The 23,504-nt window shown below is 49.8% G+C and overlaps 1 protein-coding gene across 8 annotated transcripts in view; it reads left to right on the top strand.

Moving 5' to 3' along the window:
* Window positions 1-20,278, top strand: part of Prdm11 (PR domain containing 11) — an 81,015-nt gene extending 60,737 nt beyond the window's left edge. For 5 of the 8 annotated variants that reach the window (XM_030245942.1, XM_030245934.1, XM_030245944.1 and 2 more), the window contains 3 exons: window positions 4,731-4,918; window positions 9,568-10,179; window positions 11,247-20,278. In XM_030245942.1, coding sequence (XP_030101802.1) covers window positions 4,731-4,918; window positions 9,568-10,179; window positions 11,247-13,411 — 2,965 coding nt within the window. In that variant the 3' untranslated portion in view covers window positions 13,412-20,278. Of the gene's footprint in view, window positions 1-4,730; window positions 4,919-9,567; window positions 10,524-11,246 lie in introns of those variants that run through there. The other 3 variants (NM_001368848.1, NM_001368849.1, NM_001177536.2) reach the window with 3 other exon arrangements.
* The last annotated feature ends 3,226 nt before the right edge of the window (window positions 20,279-23,504 follow it).

Genomic DNA, 23,504 nt, shown 5'->3' with positions numbered 1-23,504 from the left:
GAGGGAACAAAACCAGCGTGGAGATGAGTATGCCAGCCTGTGATGGCCTTGAGTCTCACAGCCAATGAAGGGGAGGTTCTGGGCCCTGGCCTCAGGAGCCAGCAGGCAGACTGTCCGCTCACTGGCTCCTAATAAGGCCAGAAACCAATGAGACTGTGTCCTGTCCAGCTCCCAGCATGCCTTGCCTCTGCTTGCTTGGGCTGTATACTCACCTAGCCATACAGACTTGTAGCTTTGAGTTTTGTTTAGGGGGCCCAGTCAGAGAGCTGGGATCTTTGAGTGAGGGAGGAGAAAAGAAGCCAAAGGCTTCACTCTGACCTAGGTGCAGCTTTGACCTCGATCCCTGGCCTGAGGCTGACCCCAGCAGACCTTTCACACCCTACCCTTTCTCCCTAAGAAACAGAGTGGACCTGGAAGCCTACTGGACCCAGTGCTCACTGAGGCTGTTGCTAGCGCTGTTTATAAACACACACCATGCTTCGTCCTACATGAGATGATGGACGGATGGCACCTGCTGTGCCCCTGAGCCCTGGGCTCCATTGCCTCAATCTGTGGTTCTTTGGTGGTTCCTGCCCCATCCATCAGACTGCATATTGTCTTGTCTAGTAATAGCCTGGTGCCTGGAATTGCCCCGCCTGTCCATGCTGGAACCCAAGTTGGCCTTCTCAAATATTTTTTGTTAAGATGGCAATAAAATGAATCAGATGTCACACTTTGAACACAGCCAGGCTCCAGGATCTTTTTTTGGTGTGTATTCTCTTTCTTCCTATCCCAGGGAACCCCCATGAGCCTCCAAATCAGGGATTAGATGCCTAATGGAAAGTGTATGGGGAAGAGGTCCCTGTGGACCTTGCATATTCTGGATTCCATAAACTCCCTAGGGGCGTGCTCAACCCCATGCTTGGCCCTCCAAACGAAAGGCAGTGACTTGTAGGCCAAAGGCAGCTGAACATCCATGGATGTCAACTTTTAATTTTTCCTGCACATCAAAAGTAAATTTAACCTTATGCTCCCCCAAAGTATTACAGTTTCCAGGGAAGGAAATAGTTTCTGGCTGGAGACTTGAGAGGCTCCTGGCTGTCCATTAGGGGTTATCCTGGGATACTCCTCAGTAGTGGCTACATCTCCACTGACCTCAGTAGCTGCCTGTGAAAGGCAAGGCCCTGCCTACCAAGACTCCTCAGAAGAACCAGAGTTCTTCCTCTTGGATTCACTGGAGTGTGCCTCACCACAGAGCTGTGTTCTGACCCGTCAGCCTGGCTAACCTCCTGTCATGGAGAGAGCTTCCGTGAGAGGAATCCTCAAATGGTAGCCTATGATGTACTTTCTGAATAGTTCTTAGCTACCTTTGGCTTTGGAATCCAGATCATTCTCTTAAGTTCCTGACCAAAATGCATAACCATGGAAATTAAGATTGCAGTTGGCAGGAGATACAGAGATGCAGCTGGCCTGGGTCTCCTCTAATACCCAAGACCTGTGAGACTGGTTGGCCTCTATTTCTGGTGTTGGGGAAGAAGAGGCCACATTAAAGGCTGTGTACAAGAACCAAGGTCAGAGTCCAGGGACAGTGGTCAGTTTGAGATGGAAATGGTTTCCATTTTGGTGTCTTGGTGGCAGTGGGGACCAGGAAGCCAGAATATATTCAATATATTCAATAGGAAGAGGAAATGAATGGGGAGCCTGTCCCAGCTCTTCCCAAAAGGAAGCCTTGAAAGGAAGCCCATAGCATATGTGGGCAACTGCCTGGATATCAGAGACCTAACCCGGTGACATCACAGAGCCCAGCTTCTTGTCCAGTCTTCCCATTTCTGTCTTCCTGGGCAACTTCCTTTCTGGTAGAAAGCTGCGTTGGCCATGACAGGCTTGTGTCAGTCCCATTAAACAAAGTGGACGACTCCCTGAGCCATTTTCTTTCTTGAGTCGGAACCCATAGTCATTTCCTGACCCAGCTAGAAAATATGGTGCACTTGATAAGACCCAGTGGGTGAGGCCTGAGAATTGTCTCCCGGTGCTTATCTGTCCAGTACCCAAGGCTAGTGAGGAGACAGGACTCAAAACAATGTGTTATCTTCTGGGAAGATTCAGTCCAGAACCCCTGCCCTTCCCACCACTGTCAGTCACCTACTTATTTCTAGGATGCCTGACTCTGAACTGCCAGACTTGAACTCAGTCTCTACAGGACAGCCTGGACCCGGGTGTTTCCCACCCTGCTCTGTTTTCCCAACAAGGGAGTGTGAGCTAGGAATTCAGACCCCCTGGTAGACAACTGGTCTTGACCACAAGGAGGAGACAGTTCCTGGAAACCCTGGGGTCCTTGGCCACGTGACACAGGACAGTATTTCGTAAGAATGAGCACAGCAGAATTCCGAGAATGTGCCAAGCCACTGAGTGTCGCCACTGTAAAGGGAGGGGACCTCATTAGAGGTGATGGGTCCTGAGTCTTAGCTGGATGCAGTAAACTTTCTCTTGAAAGTTCTGTCACATAAACATGTTAAGTCCTGGGACTCGGTGACTGTGATTCACCCACAGTTGCCATCTGTATCTCATTTCAAAAGCCAAGTTTTAAAACAACCAAATGCAAGATGCTCAACACATTTTGATCTGATGCTGGAAATACTTTGTGATCTGTATCAAGACTGAGTGAGAGTGCTCTCTCTAAATGCTGGCTCTTGTTAGGTAGAACCACATTGCAGGGGGAGGGGGGACGAAGGGAAATGCCTGCAAACCATTTGAAATGGTTAGACCCACTCCAGACATTGCTGTTTTGAATCAGCAAATCGTGATAGTGACTTGTTCCCCATGTACCCTTTTCTCTGGCATTTAATATTGAATGGCTGGCCAGAAACTGAAAGGGAGAAGGGAGAAGGTGCTCTTGGGTGTTCTGTGAACCAGTGGTTCCCCAGAGAACACAAGAATGGGATTTCTACCTTCCAGATGTGTCTGGAACAGAAAAACTTGGAGCTACATTCATTCTGGGTCCTCCTGACCATTACACTGGATGGTTTGGGACCAATCCTAGACTCTTGTTAAATTGGAAACTTGGAGCTGAGGCTGGTCCTGTGAGTGGAGCAATAAGGCTGAGCATGGTTGCTGCAGTCTTGGGGTCTGCCTTTTGTCCTTGCTGACTATGTTGTGGCTGGGTGCTTGGAGAGCCTCATGAGATTTTCACAGCTCATGGGGTTAGGGGGCTCTCTGATGCTCATGTAAGATACAGGTGGGGATGCAAGCGTGCTGAGGCTAAGGCCCTGGGCAAGACGGCTGACCCAGGGCTGTGAGCACCATTGATCTTGTCCAGATTGGAGGAGCTTGGTGTTTGCTCTCCCACTGCTTGGGTCTTCATCCCTCAGCTTACAATGTCCTCTGTCGCCAGAATGGATTGTTAACTGGGCTCCAGGGGATGTGTTTCTAAGGTGCCAGCCTCCTCTGGGGTAGTCAAGTTGATTCTTCAGGACCTGTCCAGATAAGAGCAGATGGGATAGGAGGTCTGCAGGCACAGGTCTAGCGGTCTCCAGTGTAAGTTCTTGGAGCTGTCAGCCCCCCATTGTCACCTTGCAAAGAATCTGACATCTGTGTGAATGTTTTCTCTTTGCCTCTTGAGTGAGAGAAGCAGCACAAACATTATTGAGGAAACCTGGAAGGTACAGACAATTCCAGAGACGATCCACCCAAAGTGATGGCCGTCCTGGTTAAAACACGGGTGTGTTGACTTCAAGCAGTTCTGCTGGGAGACACATTGTTAGAGCACAGTATACTTGGCTTTGGCTCCAACCTGTCTCACTCTGCATCACAGCAACACTGTTTTGGAGTTGGGTAAGGTGATTCCAGGATGTTGGAAGTGTCATTTGAAGGAAACTGGGTGAGGGGTGTGGATTCATTGGTGTCTTGGGCATTGCTGAGTCCATGCGTTCCGGGCCCACATGGAAACTGTGAGTTGTAGCTCAGGGAATGATAGGCCACAAATTTGCATCATTAGCTGTGCCTTTGGACAAGTTTCTCAGCCTCTCCAAGCCTTTCTGTTGTTGCCGATCTTCTGCTGTCTCTCCTTTATCTATTCCCCCTTTGTCCTTATTGGGCCAACTATAAGGATGCTGCTCTAAAACTGAGCTATCATCAGTCACTCTTAGAGGATCGGTTATTTCTGCTAAGCCTAGCAAAATATGGAAACAGCCCAAAGCTTCCCCCTGCCCTAACTGAGGTTAAAGGTCAGTGAAAGTGGAGCTGGAGCTTAAGAGCCTGCTCTTTCATAGGACCCAGGTTTGAGTCCCAGCACTCACATGGTAGTTCACAACCATCTGTAACTCCACTTTCAGGAGATCTAATGGCCTCTTCTGGCCTCTGGGAGGGCTCTATCATATGGTACACAGACATAAATGCGGGAAAAACACCCCTACACACAAAATATTAAAATAAAATAAGTTTTTTTTTAAGGTCAATAAAGAGGAGAAGGGATAGCCACCTGCTATTGAGTCTGGGGTTGACTGTGACTCTCAAGGTTGGCAGGGCAGATATAATTTCCAGTCTCAGATTAAACAGGTTCCTAGGGTCCAGAGAATGTGTTAACATGATCCTGAATAGAGATGTAAGTTAGGAGGACCAGCTCTATAGTTGGCTGTCTCTGGATGAGACAGCAGCTCTTCTTATGTGCCCACATACTTTAAGCTCTTGTGCCCTGCACCTAAGGCACTCAACCAGGTGTGGCCCATGGTTCTCACCTGTCCCCTCCCCACCAGGTACGTGGTCATTTCCCGGGAGGAGAGGGAGCAGAACCTCCTGGCGTTCCAGCACAGCGAGCGCATCTACTTCCGGGCATGCCGAGACATCCGGCCAGGAGAGCGGCTGCGGGTCTGGTACAGCGAGGACTACATGAAGCGCCTGCATAGCATGTCCCAGGAAACCATCCACCGCAACTTAGCCCGGGGTGAGTATGGCCATGGGAAGGAGCGAGTGTGCCCTCAGGGCCAGGGACATGCCCATAATGCTAAGTCCACAAGTCTAGGTCAGTACTGATTGTGAAGTGACTCGCCCACAAAGCTAGGGTCACGCCTACAGGACCAAGACCACGCCCACGGGGCTAAGGCCATGTCAACCAGCAAAGGTTACACCCACTCTGAACCACAAAAGCCCAGAAAGCACCTCTGGGAACCTTCCAAGCAAACCAATGAGGAATGCAGTATCGAGCAGTGCAAAGAGCCAGGACAGGCAAGACCTCAGCAAAGTAAGCCAGTGGCCACCCCGAGGGAATTCTCTAGTGTGCAGTCCTGAGAGATCAGCAAATCCCAACCAAATAAATCAGTTGAATAACACCAATCTTGTTACCCCAACACTAACTGATGAAAAGACACTTCTCACTCAGTACCTCAATAGATAACTTCCTGTGTGCTAGCTGGGTTGCCTTCACTTTGCCATGGGATCAAGGTAATGAGAACTAACCTGCCAAGATGTTCTGAGAGTCCGTGGAGCAATGTACTTACCACCGTTGATGCAATCTCTACCTCGACTGTCACTAAGTCCTTGGCTGTAAAATTCTAGACCAGTGATTTTCGTGACATCAGCTCCACCATTGTACAATTGTCCAAACTGAGCTTTACAGAAATGCAGTGACTTACCCAGGGTCACGTGACTAATGAGGACAGAGCCAGCTTTCCAACTTGAGGCATCTGAAGTGAGGATCTAAGTTTTATCCAGACAAAGCCAGCCTTGGTGTTGTTGATCTTGTTCCTGGGAGCCAAAATGATACACAGCATGAAGGAATGGTTTCTACCGGAGGAAGGCTAGTGGACAGGAGAAGATGGGCTCAGGCTGGGAGAACATAGTGGGTTGGCTGTCCATCCATGTGCCACTGGAATGGCTCATTTAAAAGGAACTTGGCTTACTCCCTGCCTCTGGCTCTCCAGCTGTAGATGCCATCCTCAGCCTGGCCAGGGTACACAGGTGCACCCAGGTCCTTTTTTCCAAGAGAGCCATCTTTGCACAGAAGCTGTACATTCACACACCCAGAGTCAATTTGGTCCTCGGAGGCAGAGCCATGCCCAACGTCTTCTCCGCCGTCATCTTAACTAACCTCTTCACTGGATAGCCTTGTTTAGAAGATGAGCGGAGGAGATGGGAGCAGATGACTCACTGAGGTGAAGATGATTAGGAAGACAAAGCAGAACAGGTCTTGGGGTGCCCAAAAGCTGTCTGACTTAGTCAAAAGCATCTGGCAGTTGCCAGCGAGCTGAGAGACCTGTGGGTAAGCCTATCTCCTGACTCCTTTGGAGCTGAGCTTGGGCCATGCTGGTTTCATTGGGATGGCATGCTTCTGGGATAAAGGGTGGCTACTGTTTGGCCTCTTCCTGAAATTCCAGAAGGGTTCCTGTGGGCCTCGGAACCTCCAGAAGTGTTTGGTGAACCTCAGTTGCATCGATAAAAGCAGAAGTGAACAAAAACAGCCAGGGGGGTTCCAGAAGAATCACATTACCCAAAGAAAAGAAAACCAAGATGGGTCACAGCTGCTGTGGCACAGATTCATCTCTTTCCCACCATCTTGGATTCTTCTGGAATATGTCTTCCTGTCTTCTCCAAAGCACCTCAACCTGAATCATCCTCAAGAAGACCTGAGACCCAGGGACATCTCAAAGAGAGGAGAGAGCTTGGGGAAATGAAGGCTCACAGGAAGATTGAGAAGAGAGAGAGAGCGAGCCTTGGAAGATACAGGATTAAGGTATCTATCTGCCCGTGACCAGGCTGGATTGTAGGCTTCAGGAAGAAACCAGCAACCACAGTGGACCCAGCAGGAGCTGTGATGGAAGTGGTCCTTGAGAGTGACCGTGGGACTTGGCAGCTGATGGATGCATGCTAGATGTTAGGTACAGAGTTCTAGACCTTTAAATGTGTCTTGGATGACCTATCAGCCCTGCTTAGAAAGGTCCCCATTGCCCAGTCACTTAAGGTATTACAGCTATATTAGCTTTGTGTGTGTATGTGTGTGCGTGTGTGTACATGTGTGTGTATATGTATATGTGCTATACATGTATATGTGTGTGCGTGTGTGTACATGTGTGTGTACATGTGTTTGTGTATGTGCATATGTGTGTTCATATGCAGGTGCATGCATGTATGAATCAGCCTCATGTGTCATTCCTCAGTAATCGCTTTGCTTTTGAGACAACTCTCACTGACCTGGAACTTGAAAAATGTGCTAGGCTGGCTGGTCAGTGCACCTCAGGGGTCTACCTGAACCCACCGTCCCAGCACTGGGATTGCAAGTGCCTGCCACAACACAGAGCTTTTTTTTTTTTTTTTTTTTTTTTTTTTTGGTTGTTTTTAAATGTGAATTCTGGAGATTGAAACTTAAGTCCTCATACTTGCAAAGCAAACGTCTTATCAGCTGAGCTATCTGCCAGTCCCCCCGCGCCCCCTTTGTGAGACACAGTTTCATCTATCCCGGGTTGGCCTTGAATTCCATATGAAGCTGAGGCTGGCTTTGAACTCCAGAGCCTCCGTCTCTACCTCCCAAGCACTGGGGCCATTGATGGGCACCACTGCATCTTGCTTTTAGAGAGAGGAGCATCTTCATGGTCAGAGGCTGCTTAGCCAGATCGTACTTATTGTCGTTTTTTTTTTTTTTTTTTTAATGAAAGAGTGTTGTGTGGAGCCCAGAGCTCCTGGAGAGGATATTCTTTATTCCTTTGTGGTTATCTTTGAAGGATACGAGTCGACACACTTAGGTGATCTGTGTGATTTGTGTGGGGATTATAAATTTTTTTCTTTGATTTTTATCCATGAATGTCGTGGAGGATTTGGAATAGAAGTCATGGTGACCTTTATTAAAGGTTGTCCGTGGACCAGGGATTTTACATGGAAGCCACAAGTTCAGAAGGCTTTCCTGCTCAGCCTAGAAAACATGGGTGACTTTATCTTCCATTACAGAGACAATGAGAGTCTTCTGTGATGTAACACCCAGCATCTTCAACGGTCTGATGTCTGGGGAGCCCAAGACGAGGCAATAGGGCACCCTTGACTTTTCAGAGATTCAGCTTGGCGAGCACCCCACCTGTCCTGTGACACAAATACCTTGCATTACATTTTTAAAATTGAATTTGATTTATGTAGTGTATGTAATGGGTGTTTTGTCTTCATATATGCCTGTGTACCGCATGTATGCCAGCTGCCCTTTGAGGTATCTTCTGGGTACCCTGGGACTAGAGTCTGTCACAGAGGGTTGTGAGCTGTCATGTGGGTGCTGGGAACTGAACTCAGGTCTTTTGGAAGAGCATCCAGAGCTTCCAATCTCTGAGATGTCTCTCCAGCTCACAAAAGGCATTTTTTAAAGGGCTCCATCTCGCCCCCGAGCTTTCTGCAGTTCTGCTGGCACAGATACAGGGGCTTCTGGGAGCCGCCCGAGTGCCAGGAGTCCGGGATGAGGTTGTTGCTTAAGCAGCGCCTGTGAGGACAGAATAGGGACTTGAGTGGCTTAAACCCTGCTGTGCTGTTTTCTGTGGGAGCCTAGAGGCGTGAGGGAAGCAGCTGGGGGAGGCCAAGCATGGAGCCTCCTGACCTTCACCCAGGGCCTATCAAATCCTTTCACAGAAGCCTGGACACTGAACAGAGGCTCAAGGTTGCAGCACCAGGACCCTGCCCAATTCAGGTGGCCTTTGAGATTGCGCAACCCCACAGGTTCTGCTGGCAGAACCTTCTGAAGGCTGGGAAACAACTCTCCTCAGCATGTCACCCCCTGGGCATCCCAGCACTTCTGTAGCAGTCTGTGCTGGCCTCACTAAAGGATCTAAAATAGCTTACTATTGGTGATCTCACCAACATTTCAAGGTAATTAAAAATGAAGGAAAGAGAGGCATCTTTTGACAGGTGGGGAAATGGCTGTATCTGAGAATACTTTGGGTTTCGCAACTACCTTGCCCTAATCTTGAGGGAGGCTGATACTCTGGTATGTTTAGGAATCTTTCCCAAGGCACCCCCACTTCTTTTTTCAACCTTAGCCATGACTGAGAACCACAAGACTTTGACCCATCTTTCTTTGTGTATTTCTTATCTTTAGACTGCTGGGAGAATAGAGAGGCAGCAGCTGTAGGGTGGCTGTTTCCCTTGGCTCTCTGGGCCCATGAGCATGGAGGAAGGCAGGGCCTGTGCTTCCCCGTGCTTTCTACTGAGGCCCTGCAACCACCGTGTAGTCTCTAGGTCTGAAGGATAGCTTGTCCCATAGCGGGCAGACAGACACTCAGCTCTGAAAGCTGTTGCATTAGTCAGATGGAGTGAGATGCTGTCTCCTGGGGTCATAGTATGGCAAGCCCCATCCCCATAGGATGATGACTCCTTTTCAGTCTCCGCTTGAGACATATGCCAACTCACAAGTGTAGCATTTATCCATGTGAGGCCTTTCTGTAAAGGTCCTGTGACTCTAGAGCCCACGATCCGTTCTTCTCTCCATTTGGGTCTCACCTGACCCAGATGGTCAGATCCAGGTGGATGTGTCAGGCAATCCTCTCGCAGAAGGCCTGCTCTGTTCCCTGTCAATTTCTCTGTTTGGGGCTTTCCCCCACATCTTCACACCCTGGTTTTCCTTCCTAGGAGAGAAGAGGTTGCAGAGAGAGAAGGCTGAGCAAGCCCTGGAAAACCCAGAAGACCTAAGGGGTCCCACTCAGTTCCCTGTGTTGAAGCAGGGCAGAAGTCCTTACAAGCGCAGCTTTGATGAGGGAGACATACACCCTCAGGCAAAGAAGAAGAAAATAGATCTCATCTTCAAGGATGTGCTAGAGGCCTCACTGGAGTCTGGTAACGTGGAAGCCCGCCAGCTGGCCCTGAGCACCTCCCTGGTCATCCGGAAAGTCCCCAAGTACCAGGACGATGACTATGGTAGAGCTGCCCTGACGCAAGGCATCTGCAGGACCCCGGGGGAAGGGGACTGGAAGGTCCCTCAAAGGGTGGCCAAAGAGCTGGGCCCACTGGAAGATGAAGAGGAGGAGCCTACATCATTCAAGGCTGACAGCCCTGCAGAGGCCTCTCTGGCATCTGACCCCCATGAGCTGCCTACCACCTCCTTTTGTCCTAACTGCATTCGCCTGAAAAAGAAAGTGCGGGAATTGCAGGCGGAGCTAGACATGCTTAAGTCTGGAAAGCTGCCTGAGCCCTCCCTTCTGCCACCACAGGTGCTTGAGCTCCCAGAGTTCTCAGATCCTGCAGGTAAGTTCCTCAGGATGAGGTTGCTGTTAAAGGGAAGAGTGTGCAGTGCCACTCGTGCGCACTGTGTGGAGGGTGGCCCAGAGCGCTCTGCTCTGTCACAACCACCTGCCAGGAGACCAGAGGAATGCAACTCAGCAGAGGCAGCCCCCTCTTGGGGTGGGAGCCCAGTCCCTCAGGTGACAGAGGCAGGCTGGCTTGAAGATCGGGGGAGGGAGGGCATTGCATGTGCCAACCTGTATATCCTCCTTGTCAATAAAATATGTCCCATTTGCAGGAGGGCTGTGTGCTGTGTTCTTGACCTGGTGTTTTCTCTTGGGGGCGGGGCCCACTGTTGTCTCCCCTGACCCAACTTCTCTTCCCCCAGTCTCTGCTGGGAGCTTTTACAGCTCCCCAAACTCAGGCCAGGAGCACAGCCTCGTCCACTTCTTCCAGACTCTGTCCCACCCACATGGTGCTCTGTTCCCAGCCTGGAGTTCTAGAAGGATGAGGAACCAGAGAACCTGGGGCCGACAGCTGTGTGACTGTCCTTTTTTGCTGGCTGCCTGGATCTCTTCAAGTTGTTGGACCAAGGAAGAACTGTGGTTTGATTCTGTGCAGATTTGCAGCTAAGCCTGGCTGTTTCCCTCAGGTTTCCCTTCTCAGCCACCCTCAGAATGGGTTGGGGTGGACGTAAAAACCACATTTTGCCTCAATATCGAGGCTGCCCGCAGTTAAGAGCCACATGCTCACCCTGACCATAGCGGTGGGCATTCCAGAGCCAGGTCCTCCAGTGTAACCTGAATGTGTGACATCAAACATTCTGCCTCTTCTAAAACATTCCACCCCAGAAGCACCCACAAATCAAAACTGAGCTCAGGTGCAGGCAGCATGGAGCATAGTGAGTAGCGTCCAAGAACACCATGGGCAACTCATGGGGAGGTAACCTCACTGTGGAGAGTAGAGTTACCCTTGACTCAACTCCAGGCTGGGCTTCCATCTCTGTGGGGCCCGCTCTCCCTCAGAGGCCCTTGCTGAGTCTGTGCTGTCAACAGCCCACGCGAACTTCTCCTTCCCCTCTTATTTTCCAGCCTCAGAGAGTATGGTCTCCGGCCCCGCCATCATGGAGGACGATGACCAGGAAGTGGATTCTGCAGATGAATCTGTCTCCAACGACGTGATGACGGCAACCGATGAACCCTCCAAGATGTCCTCTGCCACAGGACGCCGCATCCGGCGCTTCAAGCAGGAGTGGCTGAAAAAGTTCTGGTTCCTACGGTACTCCCCGACCCTGAATGAGATGTGGTGTCACGTGTGCCGCCAGTACACGGTTCAGTCCTCACGCACTTCCGCTTTCATCATCGGCTCCAAGCAGTTTAAGATCCACACCATCAAGCTGCACAGCCAGAGCAACCTGCACAAGAAATGCCTGCAGCTGTACAAACTGCGCATGCACCCGGAGAAGACTGAGGAGATGTGCCGCAACATGACCCTGCTCTTCAACACCGCCTACCACCTGGCGCTGGAGGGGAGGCCCTACCTCGACTTCCGGCCCCTGGCAGAGCTGCTGCGGAAGTGCGAGCTCAAGGTGGTGGACCAGTATATGAATGAGGGGGACTGCCAGATCCTTATCCATCACATCGCCCGGGCACTGAGAGAAGACCTGGTGGAGCGCATCCGTCAGTCGCCCTGCCTCAGCATCATCCTGGATGGGCAGAGTGACGACCTTCTGGCTGACACAGTGGCCGTCTATGTGCAGTATACCAGCAGTGATGGACCCCCAGCCACAGAATTCCTATCCCTGCAGGAGCTAGGCTTCTCCAGCACAGAAAGCTATCTCCAAGCACTCGACCGGGCCTTTGCTGCTCTGGGCATCCGCTTACAGGACGAGAAGCCAACTGTGGGCCTGGGAGTGGATGGGGCCAACATCACCGCCAGCTTGCGCGCCAGCATGTTCATGACCATCCGCAAGACGCTTCCGTGGCTGCTGTGCTTGCCCTTCATGGTGCACCGGCCCCACCTGGAGATCCTGGATGCCATCAGTGGGAAAGAGCTGCCCTGCCTAGAGGAGCTGGAGAACAACTTGAAACAGCTCCTCAGTTTCTACCGCTACTCACCACGCCTCATGTGTGAGCTGCGCTCCACGGCCTCCACCCTGTGCGAGGAGACCGAATTCCTGGGGGACATCCGTGCCGTGAGGTGGATCATTGGTGAGCAGAATGTCTTGAACGCCCTTATCAAGGACTACCTGGAAGTGGTGGCTCACCTGAAGGATGTCAGCAGCCAGACACAGCGGGCTGACGCCTCAGCCATAGCCCTGGCCCTGCTGCAGTTCCTCATGGACTACCAATCCATGAAGCTCATCTACTTCCTCCTGGACGTGATCGCTGTGCTGTCACGCCTGGCCTACATCTTCCAGGGCGAGTACCTCCTGGTGTCACAGGTGGATGACAAGATCGAGGAGGCAATCCAGGAGATCAGCCGGCTTGCGGACTCCCCGGGAGAGTACCTGCAGGAATTCGAGGAGAATTTCCGAGAGAGTTTCAATGGGATCGCCGTGAAGAACCTCAGGGTGGCAGAAGCCAAGTTCCAGTCCATCAGAGAGAAGATCTGCCAGAAGACACAGGTCATTCTGGCTCAGAGGTTTGACTCCCGAAGCCGGGTCTTTGTGAAGGCCTGCCAGGTGTTCGACTTAGCGGCCTGGCCCAGGAACAGCGAGGAGCTCCTGAGCTTTGGCAAGGAGGACATGGTTCAGATCTTCGACCACCTGGAAGCCATTCCTGCCTTCTCCCGGGATGTGTGCCGCGAAGGGACGGACCCCCGGGGGAGCCTGCTGATGGAGTGGAGAGACCTCAAGGCTGATTACTACACCAAAAATGGCTTCAAAGACCTCCTCAGCCACATCTGCAAGTACAAGCAGAGGTTTCCGCTCTTGAACAAGATCATTCAGGTCCTTAAAGTTCTCCCCACCTCCACAGCCTGCTGCGAGAAAGGCCGGAGCGCCCTCCAGCGGGTCCGCAAAAACCACCGCTCCCGCCTGACCCTGGAGCAGCTCAGTGACCTGTTGACAATTGCTGTGAACGGACCGCCCATCGCCAACTTTGATGCCAAGCGAGCCCTGGACAGCTGGTTTGAGGAGAAGTCTGGCAATAGCTACACACTGTCAGCCGAGGTCCTCAGTAGGATGTCTGCCTTGGAGCAGAAGCCCATGCTGCATGTGGTGGACCATGGCTCTGAGTTCTACCCAGACATGTAGGGGGCCTGAGCTCCAGAGGCCACAAAGCCGGTGAATATTTTTTTAATCTATACTCATAAGCTTTGATATATTATATAAATATATATTATATTATATATACATATATATATATATATAAACCTACACTGAAATTTTTTTAAAGACTAAGTTAATTATGTCCACCAGAAGCCACTGGCAGCTTTCAGAAAGGAGCAATGTTGGCAACTGACTCTTGTCTCCGCACTTGGCAGCTGCAGCCTCCACGGCAACTCATCCTCACTTACACGAGCGTGTTCTGGGGCCACACGTGTTCCCACCAAACAGTCAAAGCGGCATAAGCTAAATGATGATTCTCTTGTCACTTTTAGGTGGCTTCTTCTGTTTCTGTTCTCATGTGTTGGTAGAGGGCTGGGGGTTGGGTGCCTGCCTTCTCCTTTTTTGGTATGGTTTTGTGGCGGGGGCGGGGGGGGGGGTGAACTTTGTGGTCTCCTCATTGGCATCCTGGTCCAGTTACATTACATCTGGGTTTCCATGAGGGTGAATTGGATTTCTGGACTAGACTATCTGGTCTTTCTCCCCTCACCTGACTTCAGCTTGGGAGATCTTTCTTTGTTCATTTTCTGATTGATTCCTTCCCTTGTCCCACCGTCAAATGGTCAAATGCATCAACCTCCCTCCGCTGTGAGCCAGCTGCGTTCCCCTCCACCACCACCCCCCCCCCATGTCGCCGCTCCCCTGTGTCACCTCTGCCAACCCTAGGTTGTCAGTTCCCTTCTTCAGGCCTCTGGAGTTTAAAGATATGAGCTGTTACACTGAACGTAATTTTTTTTTTCACATACGAGCTTGAAACTTGGGGGTGGAGGGAGGGTAAGCTTTATGCCTCCCCCTTTCCAGCCGCTGGAGGATAAAGTATATACTTCCATTCATATCTTGGGCTGTTGGGGAGACAATGAGCCACGAGATCTAAACTCCCAACAGGACCATGATTCTTTTGGCTAAATACAGGTAAAATGAAAAGTGTATATTCAACTTTCACATTGTTTTCATCTTTATAATTATGGGATGTGTTGTGGGATTTGTGTTTCTTTTCATAACCAAGGAGCAGCTGTTTTGTAGTTCAAGGGCAGAGCAATCAACGAAAGTCATGCCCTGGGCTACCCAGAACTCAGAGAGTGCCTAGAGAGGTTTTTCCTTTTGCAAAAGGCTGATAATGTGTTCCTCAGCCTTGCAGGAAGGTCACAGGACACCAGGCAGTGCTTCTCTGCCTGTGAACTCTTCTTATTTTGAGTAGAGTTGAGATGTCCTATAGAATAGGAGAAAACAGGAAATGAGGTGGGATTCTCAAGGTACAAGCATGTATACATACCTACACACACACACACACACACACACACACACACCACATGCACATACATGCACACACACCACATGCACACATACACACACAACACATGCACATACATGCACACACATGCACACACACCACTCACACACATACCACATGCACATACATGCACACACACCACATGCACACACACACACACACCACATGCACATACATGCACACACACCACACACACTTTGCAACTACATATAAGCTTTAGAAATGCCTCTCGCCTCCCCCCATAGCGGGGAAGAGAGTGGTTTAAACTAGAGGAGTCTGACCAATGTTCATTTATCTACCAGTATACCTCGCAAAGAGTTTTCAGAAATGTGCATGAGCTGTTAAAAACTTCTCTCTAATTTCCACATCTGATCTGTGTAGTCTGTGCAGATCTCAGAATGTGGATACAGGGTTGTCTTGGGGAAGGGAGGAAGGTCTGAAGGACCTGCCCATGGTCAGTTCTGCAGAGAACTGTCCCTCTCCTTCAGTGGAGTATTGGGGGTTCAACCACAAGGAAAGGCCCCCGTACCCTCAACCTCCCTGGTGGGGCCTGCAGCTATGGTAGCTTCCTTCCTTCTGGGTCTGTCTCACCTCTGAGGCCTAACAGAAATGTCATTAACACTGAACACGTTGCTACCCTTTCCTGGTTCTGCAGTCTGTCCGTCCTCCCTCAGAGCCTCCCTTTGCCTCCATGGTCTTGGTGCTAAGATAAATTTAGAATCATTGCTGCTAGCCAATAGCTTTTCATGATATAAATATTATATATATATATTATATATTATTTTTGAAATGTTTTTGTTTTCAACAGTGATGTAGCATGTTAAAACAAGAAACAAAACTGAACAAACGAAAATCTGGGTCTTTCCAACTGTCCCACTGCCAGGTCTCTTAATGCTGCCTTCTTCAACAAGTTGATACACCCCACCTGGTGACTTTCACCCCTCATCTCACTCTGGTCCCCATCTTAACCCCTCACCCTCTGAGCAGGGAGAGTTAGCAGGAACTAGGTAGGAAAACTCAAAGCCCCTTGCAGAGGCCTGGGAATCCCCCAGCCTCAGCACCCTTGCCCACGCTGAGTTTGTGTCTCTCTTCAGCTGCCCCTCCTACCCCGGCCCAAGCCTAGCTGGAGCCACACGGGCAGCTGTTGCGAAGCACAAGGTCTCCACTTGCCTCGCTCCTGCCTCAGGACCCCATCTCCTCACAGACACAGACTTTGGTCTGGGACAATTTTATTGAAAATTGAATAGGCCGAGGTGGGTTCAGAGTAGGGATGGGTGGCAAGGCTGGTCTCTCATGGGCAGCCTGTAGGCATAAACCGTGGCCTGGGCCCTTCCTTCTTGCCAACAGTTGCCTTACATCTGTCCTTCCCAGTGCATGGGGCTCCCTCACCCAGGAAGGGAGCTCTCCCAGATGGTCCTAAGCCAGACATGTAAAACCAGGACTGACCGTTCCCTCCCAAGGAGCTATAGCTGAGTGAACTCAGGTCCTCATCCATAGAGACAGGTTCTGCCAGGCCAAGCCATTGTTACCTGAGTCTCCTCAAGATACCCAGGATCAGTGGACCTGTCTTGAGGCCTAGAAGAATGAGCTGTTCTGGCAGTATCATGTGGCTTCAGAGTCACCCATTCCTTGGTCCTCTGTCTCCTCAACCCCACCTCTGTCCTCTGCTGCAATGACCTCTGCCTCAGAGCCACTGAGAAGCTGAGCTCTACACGTGTCTTCTGCTCAGTCTCCGAAACTCTGGGTGCTGGTGACTGTGCAGCCAAGCAGGGCTGTGACAGATGCACCATGGGCCACTTTGCCTCGGGATATTGAATGACTAAGGGACACTGAGGTTGAACCCCTTGTAGTCAGCTTGGATGTTCCCTGGGAGGGTCAGGGCTTCTGCCCAGTGAGTTCCATTTGTGATGCCCTGTGATTTCAGACCTGTTCTTATCCTCCTCTTGGAGAAGGGCTTGGGTCTGCCCACCCTTCATGTCTGGCCCGAGAACCATATGCCTGGCTCACCCCATATCTTGGCTGGGTTAACAGACTGTGGGAAGGTAGGGCTTAGAGTGTATATGCAGTCATTTCTGATGGGACAGGGACTGTAATTCAGTCTCTGGAGTAGAACTGGTAGTCACGGGCATAGAATGAAATGTATCTGAGGGGCTGAGACTTATTCTCTCTGGGCTGGTAGTGGCTTTCATTGGTTCACGTTGGTGAGAGTAAGAAGTGAGGCAGTGTTGAAGACTGAGGCTTGTGGCCATTGTGCCAAATGGGTACCTTGCTGAAACACAGGGTTACAGTGTGCCCCCCCCCCCAGCAAAGGAAAACAATGACCACTGAGACAGGTGGACCACTCAGCTGCGTGGGCAGCTCCTGCCCAGTTAGAATCCCTCCAGAGACATCAGAGTGCGGGCATCAGAGGTGCCAGAGCTATTGTTTTATAATGTCTGCTTGTGGCATCTCCAGCTGCCTTACCCCCTCCTCACTGGGGAAGGAGAGTGCACTCAGCTCCGGGACTCTGTGTAGTTAAGTTCTGCCTGGAGCCCTGAATCTGAGGTCCCAGAGCTTCTGCCCTCTGCTCTGGCTGTGTGTTCCCAGCCTGCGTTGTTTTGCTGAGGTTTCTGTTTGACTTGTTCAAGTCAGATCTTTGATTTTGAGCAAGGACCTTGGAGTGACTTGAAGCACCTTTTAAATGCCTTTCATTTGTGTGAAGGGGGAGGGGATGGGGGAAGGTGTGGAGAGGGTGGGTGTGGCCGAAGAGAGGAAGAAATGGACTTTAAGATGTTACCCAGCCTGAGCTGGCGGTCCTTTGCTGCCCACCTGGAGCCAGGTGATGGGGGCCAGGAGATGCCGGATGGGTTGAAGTCTTCTAGAACACTCCTTTGTTTTTTCATTTCTGCCCCCTTGGAAGGCATCCCAACCTGTTTTCAGTGGATAGTCTGGGTTAAATTCTAACCCGGATTTGTGCTTTTTTTTTTCTTTTTGTGATCCATGCACCTCATTTGGCTGCAGGCCCCAGGTTCACTGGAGCTCATGTGTGCCCTGGATCTCCTCTAAGAAGCAGCCCAGCCAGACTGGGCATGCAACGGAAGCAGGGAGAACAGGGCCTCTGGAGTGAGGAAAGGAGGGCAGAGCCGACAGTTAGGGTGGGATCACCCCTTTACACACTGCCCTGGATTCCAGCCTGACGGTTCCTCCCTTCTTTGAGGGGGTGGGGAATGTGTGCCGGGTGTGCATGGTCCTCCTACTCGGAGGAATGCTCTTTTCTACTCCTCTGTTAGTCAGGGTCACTTTAAGAGTCTTTGAGGTAATCTTTGCATGTTAGTGAGAGGGAGAAAAGTGCTCTCTGGAGAGAAAAATAGTCTGGCCCTCCTCTCCCATCTAGCACTCTCTCCCCTCCCCCCATCCCTTCAAATGGTATCACCCTAGAAATACCTATGCAATGCAGTCTCCCCAGGAGGCTGTGCATGGAGGCAGGGGTATGTGCAGTGTATCATACTGATGCTAAGGCATATCAATTGTATATACGGACATATACAGTACGTATACATGCAGAGTAAGAGAGTAAATCACGTCTATATATCTATAAATAATATCCTATATATTTATACATTTTTATGTTTTAAATAGATATAAAAATAGTCTATAGAGCTGGAAGGGTGGCGGGGAAGCCTGGTGCTGGGTTGGGCTTGGGGGGAGGAGACAGGGCTCTGGAGAGGAGGTGGGGATAATGCGCATCAGAATGGGTTGCTAGCCACTGAGATGGGGGCATCTTTCTTGGGGTGTTGGAGAGGAGGGTGGCTGAGCCTGGGCTCTCTCTCCATGCACTTTCTCTCCTTTCCTGCCAGCAAAGGCTGAGATTGGAAGGAGATAGCCCTGAGCTGCATGCAACTGCAGTACCCTACCTCCCAGCACCACCAGCCTGCACTTAGCTGCTCACTGCTGCTTAGCAGTAGGGGGTTGGACTTGGTCCCTGACCCCCAGTGAAGGGACCTCTTGCACAAACTCCCCAATACCCGCCCCTATCAGGAGTGAGCAGCATTGATGGCAACGGGAAAGGGGCACCCGGGACAAACCGTGGTCCAGAACGATGTCAGTCCCATTTCCCAATGCCTCTGCCTACCCCCTGGAGGCCAAGCCTCCCCTGCCTACCCCCTGGAGGCCAAGCCTCTGACACACAGTCCTGGCCTCCTTCACCCATTTAACCACTGTCTCTAGAGCACTGGGAGCTGGGGAGGGCGGCGTGCACTTCAGGTGCACTTGATGCCTTTCCCCATCCAAAGGCCCCACCTGGTGGAAGAGATATATCTGCACACTGACATTTTCAATGGCAACTCAAATTCAGGAGCAGGGCCTTGGCCCACCCGACTCTGCACAGCTGCAGCAGCTGCTGGCTGTACTCAGGACAATGTTGTCCCCTCTTCCCAAACCAACCAAGCAGCCCAACCACCTCCGCTGTGTCAGCAGGTTTAGGTTTAGTTCACAAACACTGTTCTCATTCTGTGACCAGATACCCAAACCCACTCTTTCTAGGGAGGGTATCTTCTTCAGCTTGTCCCCAGGCAACACCTCCCCCCTCAAGCTGGGTAGGGATGTCTGTGGTCCCTGGAAGTCCAGTCAGCTTGCTCCCAGCATCCTCTATTCCCTTCTCTCTCCTGGAAGTTGACAGGGTCTGATGACAGATGCCCTCCCTGCTCTCGAGGAGCAGCCTGCCTTTGGGCTCCTCAGACACACTCATTTCCCATACCGAGCCTTCGTAGGTCTCTCCCTGCTTCTCCTCACCATCCTACCAACGGACCTCAGTCTCCAGCAGACCAGTCCCATACCACAGTTGAGACCAGGTCTGCTCTGCCAATGCCCGTCTCCTTGAGCCACAGCTAGCTGCCAACTGGGCTGAACACCTCCTAGTGCCTGGCTCAGTAGAGTTCAGGACCAATGGCCCAAGCCTTCCTCCCACTACAATGGGTCAGAGCTTGGCCAGGGGATAGGCATTCCCAGTAGCAATCCCACAATGCACTGTACCTCAGAGAGAGAGAGCATGCCACAGGGCATCTAGTGGACCAGTCTCCATGCAGAGGAGGCAACGGCTCACAATACTGCTCACGAGAAGACAAAGGCCAGGCTGTCCTAGGGCATCCCTCAGTCTACCCTTTGGCCTCTCTGGAAGAACCAGTAATCTTTTTCAGCCCTGATCTCTCTCCTCCTCTCCACCCCCAAGCTGCTGAACCATTTTTCATGTCAATCACAAAGAAAAAAAAAAGTGGGGGTGGGGGGGGACTCCTAGGAGCCTATTACCACATACATATTAATATGTTAATACTTTCTTTATTAAAAACAATTCTCAATGTTATTATTTGGCAGACTGTGCTTTCTAGTACCTGTGTGTTGGGGCTAGAACACTGGATACAAATAGAGCTATGCTGGTTTATAATCTGTATGCAGCGTCTTTCCTTTTGTCACATTATCCTTGTAATGTAAGAAGATTATTAATAAAAGCATTTAAATTGCCACCCCAAGCTTGGCTCCTTGCTTCTGTGACAGGCCTCCATAAGTCGTGCATACCCTGTCAAAGGGCTCAGGTGTGGGTTTGGAAGGATCACAGGTCCTCTTTAGCTGGTCTCTGCCTTCTCCCACTATGGCCTCATTTCCCACTGCAGTCCAATTCTGGCAGGAAGCCCCTGAGCATGTCAGGTGGGCCAAAGAAGATATGACTGAAACCGTGTTAAACACCTGCCCCCATGACACTGGCCCTGCAAGAATCGCTGTGGGGAAGCATCCAGGGCCTCTGCAAAGCCAATGGCTCCAGCTCTCTTGCTTACCTGCATTTGGTTGCTCTCCATGAGCGGGCCTGATCCCCACTTAGAAAAGTCTTAGAACTTTGTTGATAGCACTAGGGACAGAGGGTGACAAGCAAGATCTTTTCCACATTTTTTAAGGAAGGTATTTGACAGGAATATAGGCAGTATTGTGAATGTAGTCAAATACCTCTAAGTGCAGGTTTATCCTCTTGAGATGCTGAGGCCTCTGCTCTCAGTCCCTATGCCCCTAACTTCCTCATAGTGGTCTTCCCTCTTCCTGTCTCCTTACTTCTACCTTCTTATCATTAGACATCTGTCGTTCAGCCAAGAAGCACCATCACCTTGACAGTGGCCACCAAGCAGCTGTTGTGTGATACTATTTATGGAGAAGTGTGAACAAAAGTCTTCTCAATCCAGATATAGAACCAATAGCAGACCAAAGTAAGGGTACTATCAAAGTCCAACTTGGTGAGCCAATGAGCTTATTGGGGCTACTTGGAGAAATATGAGTGAGAGCTTTCTTACAACAATATGGGTAACTCAAAGGCTGCTACATTACCAAAAGCCCATTCCAAGGTGAGTAGTCTCATGAAAACCAGAACCCTGGCCATCTCTTGGTAGCTTGCATCAACTCAACAAGTAGGACAGCCTACTCTTATAATATAACATTGGAGAGGGAGGAGCTTTAGAACTCTGATTAAGTTTCAGGGACTTCCTGAGACTTATGAGTTGTTTATTTCCAGAGTCTTAAGAAGCCTCTCTTTAGAACCTCTCAAGTCCTAATGAGACTCTATTCAGGACGCATTGTTTCAGTTGCTACACAGTACTCTACCCCTTCCTCCAGCTCTTTCTGCTCTCCTTCCATTGTGTTCTCTGAGCTTTTGAGTGGTGACTTAGCCTTGGGCTAATCTGCCACAACAGCCTCTTGTTCTCAGGCCCTTCACTGGTGGTTATGAATCTTTGCAACCTACCCTCTCTTGTAAAGGAAACAACCTTTTATGACCAATTACAGTCACAACAACGGTGCTTTATGGCTGGGCCTGAGCACAAATGCTTAGAGAGAAATTTGACAGAGCCATATCACATCCATGTAACAAAAAACAGCAGCAGTTGTTTCCCTATAGGGACTTCTGTAGCCACAGGGTTTTGTTTATTAGTTAGTTAGTTTGTTTGTTTGTTTTTGAGACAGGGTTTCTCTGTGTAGCTCTGGCTATCCTGGAACTCTCTCTGTAAACCAGGCTGGCCTCAAACTCAGAGGTCTGTCTGCCTCTGCCTCCTGAGTGCTGGGATTAAAGATGTGTACCACTATCACCTACTCAGTCTCAGGTTTTTGCCCTAGACTGCAGAATCAGACATGAATTCCTTCTTGTAGGGTGGGCCTTAAATCCAATCAGAAAGTTGTCGGTTGAACCCTAAACAGTGCATGTCACTATTGTTCCTATAGTCACATCTTTCGTAACATTATGATAGTGTAGCTGCAAGGTCCCCACCAAGTAAGACTGTTGGTGACAACTGTCCCCTAGCAGACTATAGTGTACCTTCCAACATTATAAGAACAAGCCAGAATATTAAATTCAGTCCCAGCCTTATTTCTCTGTGTCTTATCATCATGCATTGTCTTCATCCATAGGGTCATATTATCCAGTTCTGGTATGCAGCTAACAACAGTAACAGTGATATCACTGAGGCCTCTCTATGGCCTCCTTGGCCAATGATTTCCCATGCTGAGCTTTCTACTCAATGATCCTTCAACTTCTGTGAGTGCTCCTTCCCATTAGATGACATATCTGTGTCTTTGTTAAAATCAACAATTGCCTCTACGGCTCTTTTATAAATCTATGAGACACTCAAGGTTTGGCATTAGCAACAAAGACTTTACAGAGAGTTGCAGGATCTCTAAAAGCCCACCACCATCTATCCTAGAAAAAAAAATTCTAGTTAGCTTTGGTCAGCTAAACCAAACTAATGGGATGATTAAAAAATAAAAGGTTGCAAAGCCCAATATAGTCTAAGAAGATTTCATGACTTTTTATCAATTGTTTAGTCAGAAAAGAATTGGGTACAGTGACATTGCCCCATTTAGCCTTCCATGGTTTATAAATATTCCCTTTGATCCATCTGCTTCCTCATCCTACAATGATGCTACTGTCATGATGACTCTGCATCCCCAATCCCTAGGGGGGATAAGGTGGACCCCATTCATTGAGGAGACATCATTCCATACCAAACAGAGGAAGATGGTACCCTTGGATTTCCTTCCAAAACACTCCAGTCATAGATAAATCCAGCCTTGTTGCCTATCCTGTTGAACATCTAATTACCATGTATCTACCACTACATTAAGGAGGCATAACATTCCATTCCCCATGGGGGAAGGGTCCCCATATTGAGGACTTCCCTCACAGGCATTCTACCTTTACATTCACTGCCTCAGTTGTATGTCTTAGCATCTACTGCAGGAACCACGAAGTCACCACCATTGCCCCCAGCTCTCCAGCTAATCTTTGGTTTTGTCAGCCCTTTCATGGATACCAATTGTGTTGTATGATACTATTTTTGGGGAAAGTCAAATGAACATTTTCCCATCCTAGAGTGGGAACCAATTACAGACCAAATAATGACAGTCCAACTTGGTGAAAGAGTTTGATTGAGGGGGCTGGTGAGATGGCTCAGTGGTTAAGAGTGCCAACTGCTTTTCCAAAGGTCCTGAGTTCAAATCCCAGCAACCACACGGTGGCTCACAACCATTCATAATGAAATCTAATGCCCTCTTCTGGAGTGTCTGAAGACAGCTACAGTGTACTTACATATAATAAATAAATAAATAAATAAATAAATAAATAATTTTTTAAAAGTTTGATTGAGGTTCCTTATAGGAGTATGGGTGAGTACTTACTTACAGAAACATGGATAACTCAAAGGGAACTTGCATCATATAAGTCTA

This window comes from Mus musculus, chromosome 2 (genome assembly GCF_000001635.26).
Source record: "Mus musculus strain C57BL/6J chromosome 2, GRCm38.p6 C57BL/6J".
In the NCBI taxonomy this organism is placed as follows: domain Eukaryota; kingdom Metazoa; phylum Chordata; class Mammalia; order Rodentia; family Muridae; genus Mus; species Mus musculus.
The sequence above is the reverse complement of the archived record's forward strand: the minus strand, read 5'-3'. Positions and strand labels throughout refer to the sequence as shown.